This window comes from Syngnathus acus, chromosome 6 (assembly GCF_901709675.1).
Source record: "Syngnathus acus chromosome 6, fSynAcu1.2, whole genome shotgun sequence".
Classification (NCBI taxonomy): domain Eukaryota; kingdom Metazoa; phylum Chordata; class Actinopteri; order Syngnathiformes; family Syngnathidae; genus Syngnathus; species Syngnathus acus.
The window spans coordinates 13,631,038-13,639,843 of NC_051092.1; the positions used below are offsets into that span (position 1 = coordinate 13,631,038).

The following is an 8,806-nucleotide window of genomic DNA, read 5'->3' on the forward strand; positions in this document are numbered from 1 at the left end:
ACTGGTCCATGGCAACATCCAAGATGGCCGATCTTTTGCGCATGCGCGTCGCAGATCGTTCAGGGGTCAGGCAGTAACACGAGCCCTAAAAATAAATAAAAACATAGGTGTTTAACATAAGATACCATTGTGTATTTCAGGCTGTAAAATACTTAGTGTCATAAAATAAAATATTCATGAAAGTTGCTCCATCTTTCTGACCAAGGTTCCTTGAAGATGCTTTGTATTCGAGAAATCCAAAAAGCCCTGAATATTTTCAAACATGCAATTTAATGAACAGAGCATGCATTGGAAGATAGGTAAATTTGTGTGCATAGAAAATATATTCCAACTGAAAATTGCAGCAATAACTGTTTAATATCTATTATGGTAGGATCAAATAATACAAAATACACAAAAACATTATTTGCGTATCTCTCTCATGGGTTAGGGTTAGACGCAGCCTTCTTAAATCCAGTTTAATTGAATATTCTTTTATCAATGTTCACTTACGCACTTCCACGAGTTATTTTATATTCATACTTATTTAAGCTATAGTACATGATTATACATATCCAACAGCAAACGGTACACATGGAAACGTTGGAGGAAATGGCTTTTTGGGAAGCTCCAATACAGCACGGAGAAATAAAGTTATCCAGTTGGCAAATAACTAACATAAACACTGAAATTACACTAGTGGTTTTCATTTTGAGAGCAGTCCCATTCTTCATTGAAAGTCCAAACTGAGGAGCTCGTCTAATTGTACAAGTCAAACCATTTGGCTATTGCTTTACTCAAATTGCTCGACAGTTTGGTTTATACTGAGCACCTGTGTCAAAACATAACATACTTAAAATTTTATATATATAAAAAAAAAGGGTGGGGGGCGAACAGAGCAATGAACATGTGCTTGAAACTCATCCAAACATCAACAAATAAAATAACTAAAAGATTAAACAAATTGCATATAGAGAATACCACATCATCACAATCAGACAAGACAAGTCACATTTTGGAAATAACAAACAGTCAGTTAATTATTTTTTTTTACATTTCCTTCAAATCTGCGATCACAGGCAATAACCATCGCGGGAAACTTGAAGACGTTTAAATCTTTGACCTCCGCTGACAGTTTCCACTTTCACCTCATTGAGATCCATATTGTATTTTCTTCAATAAATATTATAGTACACCTACTCGTGGAATAACAGAGACAGCCACAAAATGACAATGACATCCAGAGCTTGGAGAAAAAAGGAGGCCTTTTTTTTTTTAAGCATTTACAAAAAAGAGAATTTGTCAGAGAGGGTAAACTGATCACACACTGCTATGACCAACCAACAACATCGACTATTCACATTGTATTTCTAACTTCCAGATTCAAGACAGATTTGGAATGTTTATCCAGTCAACTACGGCTCGCCAGCCGTTTTTACGGCACACGTGTTCGAGTGGTAATGTAGGCTCAAAGTCCAAAGATCTGCCGTAAAGGGGCGCTTCCAGCAAATGGTTTGTGCTTTTACACAACCAGTATGTTCCTATAGTGAATTATGCCAATTAAGGAAACCCAATATGGTATGATGACACGGAGTAGGAATTTAAAAAGAAACAGCCATCCTTTGCCTAACTAATGAAAAGACAGGTGCAAACTATTCCAACTCACTCACCAATATTAAGATGTTGAAACGTATTTGACATTCCAGCATAATGGAGCCTTAGGCATTAATAGTGTGACGTTACTAATTGTTAACATTTCAATAGTAGCCTGAAAGAATATAGCTAGCTTAGCAACCTTAGCTTAGCATAAGGAAGCTACAAAATTGGTTAAAACCCAAAGCAGTACCAATATCGGCATCATTTTTTACGGCTTAGCGTAAGACTGACACATTGTGATTCTACACAATTTGGTGTAAGAATGTGTACACATGAACTTTCTGGTGTGATCTCATCTCTTGCTATGCTAAGCCCATTTTATCAATGCAGTGGCACTTGTTTTGCTTTTTGGGGATTTAAAAAAAAAAAAAAAAAGGACACAAGCTAGATGTTACAGGTGTTTCAGACACATATATGCCAGTGTTGATGCTGTAAAGATGTGACACAAAGACTGTGTCCTCCCTCACTGATACAAAAAGTAACTTATTCACATAATGTTCAATAAATGTACAGTACATTTGCACCTAACACTTGTCCCTACATTATTTTTCTTCTCATCTTGTGAAGTGATATCTAACGAAGGGCACCTAATTATGAGTTGTGTTCTGAATTCATCCCTTTTTGTATCTCTTCTAGAGAAGAACCCGGTCCCTTTCCCTGTCCTACATGGGCTCATCATAGTTATAGGTGGGCGCTGCCGAGTACTGGTTCTGCTGCACGGCTCCCTGGGCAGCCCCCATTGCAGCCTGCTGAGCCGCCTGCTGGACGTGGGGGTTCTTCCAGGCCCCGGTGGCCCACTCCTCCTGGGCTTTCCCCAGACTGCCACCGCTGCCGCGGTAGAAATTATGCACCTGAACGACACAACATGTTAAAGGAGCAAAAACGGAGGAGGAATTTTCTACCGTGAGTAACCTTTGTGAGGGCGATGAAGGAGAGCACCGCCACAGCAGTAAACATGATCGTAGGGATTAACATCACCACAGCTGAGCCGATGTTGGTGCTGAAGAACGTGATGGTAGCTAGCCAGCCACTGATCGACACAACATAGACATTGTTCATATCGTTTATTTTTTTAATATAACCTATAAGATAGCAAAACCGATGTGAAACGCTTACCATACTCCCCAACCCGGAATCCCAACTGTCTGGATAATACTGATCACAACCTGGGCCATGAAGACGAAGAAGAACGCCATGAAGTTGAACGAGCTGTCCGTCCTGAGTTGGGGTGGGAACATTTGTACGTGAAAAACAAGGCCCTTTTTCCATGTGTGGAAGTGGACTTACTTGAAGGCCTTGTAGATGGGCCTGAACCAGCACACGTACGAGCAAGGGGTGAAGAGGATGAGCCACAGGAAAGCCATGCCGAAATTGGTGGCTCCGCCTCCCCCACACATCCACGCCAGACAGCCAATCAGATTAACAGCCAGTGTGGCACTATTCACTGTCACAAAAATAAATATATTTAAGTCCTTTTTTTTAACTTTATTGAATCTCATCTCCCCACAATTCAGCATACTAATTTAAAGAAGACTGGCTCTATAATTTATTTACAACTAGAGTGCTTCTACTTTAGCAACGTCTACTTTTCCACTACACTTACATTTTGTTGTTAAACAGCAGGCCTACGTGGTAAAATCAGAATCGTCAAGTATGTTAAAACACACGAAGAATATGTCACTGGAGTCACAGAGAAGACAGTAAGACATTAGAACGAAATATACAATTTGGACACAAACACGAAAAGTGGCTTTGTGAATTCTGAATAACACTCAGTAGTCTGTAATAATGTAAAAAAGCTTCAAACCTGGGCAGTATGTCAAATTTGAAAACTAAAAAAATCATATTGAATTGAATAGTAATCCCAATTGTATTTTATTGGAGAGATGTATGCTTGTAAAATATAAATTAACTATGCTTCAATCAATATTTACGTAAATTAACTGGATGGCAAATGACAATGAGAGCAGTCACTCTGGTCTTGCAGGTATCCTGGACCATGTTTTGGGTAAAACAGCTGTTTGGGTAGAACAGCTTATGATACACACACACACAACAAAAATGTCACTACTCACAGATCCACAAGTAATACAGCCGCTTGCACATGGTGCGACGCTGGTCAGGGATCTCATTGAAATCTTGGTAAAAGCACGGCTTGAGGGGGATGAATCGAGGCAAGGGGGGGAAGTTGTTCTCTAGGATTGCAAAAACCCGTGTGAGGAGTAGTCTACATTGCAAAAAGGTAACATTATATTATATACTTGAAGGTATTTTAGCATACCTGCCATGATGAGAGCTGTGCTTTTTTCCTCTGCTTGCAAATAGCTTGAAGATCAGCTGTCGTAAAAACAAAAGTGCTAAAAAAGGGAGGGGGCAGAGAAATTGAGAACATGACGTGTACTGGCCTTCTTGTGACAGATTTTCCACCCCCATACAAAAAGGCGACAGGCTCTACCCGATCATACCAGTGCATTCATCCATAAAGTCCCTTTTCTTGTTATTTGTGAGGGCGAATGAATGAACGACTAGTAGGCCCATTTGAAAGCTGTGCAATACAGATAACAGCTCCGATCAACGTGGCCTTGTGGAACAATTGTGATACATATAAGCCAACCGGACCCTCATATATTGCACAATACTCATATACAATAAAAACGCGATAGTATTGTGGCGGTTGATGGAGGACATGTTGGTGCACAGCATGGTGGATGCCATGAAGGACATCATTCCGCCTTCGAATATGAAAGCTGTGTCTGCAAAACCGAACCTAATCTTCTATGGGTTGCTTATGTACATTGTGATCCCGAATCTATTCCAAATGTGTTTTTCTGTCGATTGGGGATACTGCAGTGGGAAACCGTGCATCTCGATGCCGGGCGATGGAAAAGCGCTGTCCTTCACCCTGCGCGTCACGTCACCGGTGCATCCGCGCTTCTTCCCCGGGACAGCAAGGCTACGGAACCCGGTTGGATTCGAATGCTTTTCGAGTGAATGAATAGAAAAATGTGCATAATGAGCCTTACCTTGCGTTTATTGAGTTCCTAGAATCCCGCGCTTTGTTTAAAATGCATTTTATAAATGAATCTTGATCCAAATGCACGCTTCAAAACGGACGCATCCACCAGAGAAACGTACCGTTGGCAACGAATTATGGGTTTGGGAGGAAGAGGCAATCACGTGATGTGTGATCTTTTTTTTTTTTTTTTACTCGCTCACGGTTTTTGCACGCCTGGACAAGACAAGGGTGCAACAAAAACACTGGATTTGCTGCTGGCCCGAATCGACCAATCACCTAAGCAAGCGGTACTGATTAATCAGCAACAGTTTGGGGGATGATTACACATTCAAACTCGATTGGCTGCTTGCCCTGTGACGTAACCTTATTTCCAAGCGCTATCTGCAGACCAGCTCGCCAAACAGCAAAAAAAAGAAAAAAAGAAAAAGAATGCGCTGTCCAGCGTACGTGTGGATTTCTTCGTAAATTGAACATTTGACAAACTGCTCTATCCCAAATGAAGTTTGAATGTGTAATCATCCCCTCATCTTGGTCGGAGAAAGTTGAATTGTTTGTTTTTAGGGTAAGAGAAATTTGTTTTGTTTTTTACTATCTTTTTTCAACCTTATTTACTACTTCCAATTTACTAAAAAATATATTTAATTGAACGTATTGTGGTGAATTTTTGATACCAGATTAAAAATTGACCACATTATAAACATGAAAAAGCATACAGCTGTGAAATTATAAAATAAAAATATACGTGGCCACTGTATATTTTTACGAAAAATTGTCCTTGAGAAGAGAATTATGTAATTTCTGTACCAATTAAAGATTCAGTTATCGTTACAAGCAAGAAGATAAGGAAACATTTATGTTTATGTGGCCTAATTCTCAACATAGCCCTTCATATGATTACTTGAGCGAGCGCCACGATTCATTGCGTCATAAGACTTTTTTTTCCCCCCCGGAAGTCATTGAACGCCACAGTGCCATTGGCTGATGTCAGCTTTTCCCAGTTGCCTGTAATGAGTTACGCAAACTTGAGGTAAGGCCGCTTGAAAACATTCAACTTTTATATTTTAGAGGAAATAGGTCCGAATGTCACTCGAGTGTATTAATATGACATACGTCTTGAGGCGATAGATGTTATTTACTCGGCAGTGTATTTGCATCTCGACAATTAGTGACAGCTAGCATTAGCTGTTAGCATGAGCAGCTAAAGCTACACGTTTCACTCATGACAGTGATTTCTTCCAAACCTATGCTTATGCTCCTAAACTTGTATTTGTGATCACGTATACAAACGCAATGTATTGTTTGCTGTCAAACTACAATGTGGTCAACAGCTGGAAGCTGTTCTCTGTCGTGTTGCAGGAAGAAACAGCCATTGAAAATAGCTTTCAGAATGTCTTACAAAGAACAAACTGACAATACAAATAGATAGAATAGTTGTGTTTAAAGTATTGAAACACTGAACATGTGCATTCAAAAGTTTTGGGATGGTTAAATTAAAATGAACAGTAAAAGTGCATTTTAGGTTCATCCTGAAATTTCACTCGTGAGTTGTGCTAGATATAGTTTGCTTTTATTGTCAATCCGCAATAAGTATGAAACATGGAAACATTACATGAAAGCGTACAAAGGATAGAAATGATATTTTCAAGGACTCGCAGTCAAAATCGTCACATAAAAGCGGGCAGGTTTCCTTTCATAAGTGCATCACGTCACTCGGTTCAATCCCATGTTGCCATTCTGTTAACTCTCAATTGCATTTCTTCTATTTGCAGTGCCGGGAATGCAGCCGCCGCTCCCACCTGAGGTTATCCGAGAGCTGGTGTGTTCCTGTCTGCTCAGAGATCCTGTGGCGGCCGATCTTCGCTGCAGCCTGTTTGTTGCTGCTGCCCAGAACTACAAGAAGGATTCTTTGCTTCGCCCCTTCCCTCCTCGCTATGTATACGACGACATTAAAGACTTTGATGCATTGGTAAGACGTCCACGATTTGTTTCGCCTTCCTTCCGCATCCACCAAACATGCTTCAATAGGAATACTAAAGTGTGCCATGCCTCACAGCTATCTTTCTTTCCATGTTGTGTGTCTAGTTGGCAGATGTGAACTCCTTTCCAGGTGTGAGAGAGTTAGTACGACTGCAGCCAGGAGAGGGAGAGCACCATGTGGCCCTTGCACACTGGATCCTCTCTTCCAAGAGCTTTGCTGTCAAGACACTACAAAGGGACGAGGTACAACACATTTTCTGCAAACGCCACACGTGGCAATTTTCGCAACCACATACTCAAGTTTATCCGTTTGGCAACCAGTTCGCCAAACTTTGTGCCTTGACACAAAGCGCCGGTGTTTCTGCCCCTGCGCCGGAATTCCTGTTTGAGCTGGAGTACTGCGACCAATTGAACGCGCGCTTTGAACGGATGAGAGAGGGCAGGGATGTCTTCTACGCCTTTCACGGGAGTCGCCTGGAGAACTTTCACTCTATCATTCACAACGGGCTACATTGCCACCTCAACAAGGTCAGTGAGGACTTTGTGCGGGGCACTTCCGCTTGGCTTTTGCTGACTCAGACTTGAAAAAAGATTTCATTGTTTTGTTAGAAAAGCATTTTAAAACTTTTACCTCCACTTGTCACGTACAGAACTCGGTGTATGGCGAGGGGACCTACCTCACCAGTGACCTCAGCATGGCTGTCCTCTATAGCCCCCACAGCAGCGGTTGGCGGGAAAGCCTACTGGGGCCGCTGCTCAGCTGCATCGCCTTATGTGAAGTCATCGATCACCCGGACGTCAAGTGCCAGGTGAAAAGGAAAGGTGCGTTGCCGTCACGCTGTGAGTTGCAAATTGCATCTGTGTGACATCAATGCTCTCATCTCGCCTGTGTCAGACTCAGAAATTGTTGACCGTCAGCGCTCGAGGGCCAAGAACAGCGAGGCAGGGGATGTGCCGGAGAAGTACTTTGTGGTCACAAACAATCAGCTTTTGCGTGTTAAGTACCTGCTTGTTTACTCTCAGAGGAAACACATGTCCAGGTAAGAAGCTACACACTAAATGTCGCAAATAATCTAAAATTAACTACAGGGTATAATCAAACTTGATTGGGTACTCCAGAATGGGAAACTTACCACACAATTGTAAAACAGCACATTAGAACATGAAACTCAGCGCAACGTGGAATTTCAAGTTATTACGTAAAACTCTGCATGTTAAAATAAAAAGTTAGACTTAACGTGTTATAATTTAAAATGTGTCATTTATATTAGTGTGAAATTGATTCAAGTGATTACTTTTATTTAGAGGATAATTTGATAAAGAGTTTGACAGTCTGTTTTCCCCCCCTCATCACAGACATTCCCGCAACACCTCGTGGTTCCTCAGACACCACTTTGCCGTCATGATGAGTCTTTATCTTCTGCTGCTCATATTTATCGGCACGTTCAACTCCAACACGTTCACATCCTTTTGGAACAGACGCTTCAGCTGACCCACCGCACTAATACTGACTCGGTTTTTATCCGCTGTGCCTTCAGCACTGTAACAAGACGCCCATTGGCACCTTGACTGCACATTTTGATACTTTTTGTTTTCCTGCAACAGGCATTTTCTTCTGAAGGTAAAAACATACTCTGTGACAGTACATAAATAAAAAAAAAAAGGAGCTTAAACTGAGACCATGTAGCATGCTGTTTAACCCCAATCCATATGTTGTCAAAAAATAATAATCTCGCCCACAATTTCTTTCCCCAATGTGATGTGTGCGCACTCAGGGCTGACAATAAGGTCAAGCGGCCAGACTATTCAAAACCTGAGTCCACACACTGGCTGTCAAGTTGCACTTAGAAGAAAAGGTCATGATTCCAGAGGACACAGTTAAGTTTTTTTATGCAATGTTTTTCACTTGTGTGACAATTGAGAAAGTTAAACTGCAACTTAAAACATAGCTTGTGCATTTATTAAAGGTTTTATGATAAAGAAAGTTTGGCCCTGAAATGCATTAACTGTTTAATGATTTCCAACAGGAAATTGATCAAAATATGAACAAATCACAGGAAACTAATGATACTGGTTAAAAATGATTCAACTCCTTAAAAAGGTCATTTAGCTATTGTTAATAGCTAGCTAGCTTCCTAACTTTGACTGAATGCTAAATTAGCTAATATCAGCAATTGA

At 41.0% G+C, this 8,806-nt stretch overlaps 2 protein-coding genes across 2 annotated transcripts; one reads left to right on the forward strand and one right to left on the reverse strand.

The window, feature by feature from the left end:
• Window positions 1-338: 338 nt before the first annotated feature.
• On the reverse strand, window positions 339-4,825 carry scamp5a (secretory carrier membrane protein 5a). Its single transcript, XM_037255162.1, has 7 exons — window positions 4,659-4,825; window positions 3,917-3,992; window positions 3,711-3,830; window positions 2,923-3,079; window positions 2,752-2,853; window positions 2,548-2,665; window positions 339-2,486 (listed from the first exon to the last, which is right to left on the reverse strand). Exons 2-7 carry the CDS (start codon window positions 3,921-3,923, stop codon window positions 2,298-2,300), a joined length of 693 nt encoding a protein of 230 aa, XP_037111057.1. The 5' UTR covers window positions 3,924-3,992; window positions 4,659-4,825; the 3' UTR covers window positions 339-2,297.
• Window positions 4,826-5,587: 762 nt separating this feature from the next.
• Window positions 5,588-8,557, forward strand: parp16 (poly (ADP-ribose) polymerase family, member 16). Its single transcript, XM_037255161.1, has 7 exons — window positions 5,588-5,678; window positions 6,421-6,617; window positions 6,734-6,871; window positions 6,950-7,156; window positions 7,279-7,450; window positions 7,524-7,668; window positions 7,985-8,557. The coding sequence occupies exons 2-7, from the start codon at window positions 6,429-6,431 to the stop codon at window positions 8,118-8,120; spliced, it is 987 nt and encodes a 328-aa protein (XP_037111056.1). The 5' UTR covers window positions 5,588-5,678; window positions 6,421-6,428; the 3' UTR covers window positions 8,121-8,557.
• Window positions 8,558-8,806: the final 249 nt, after the last annotated feature.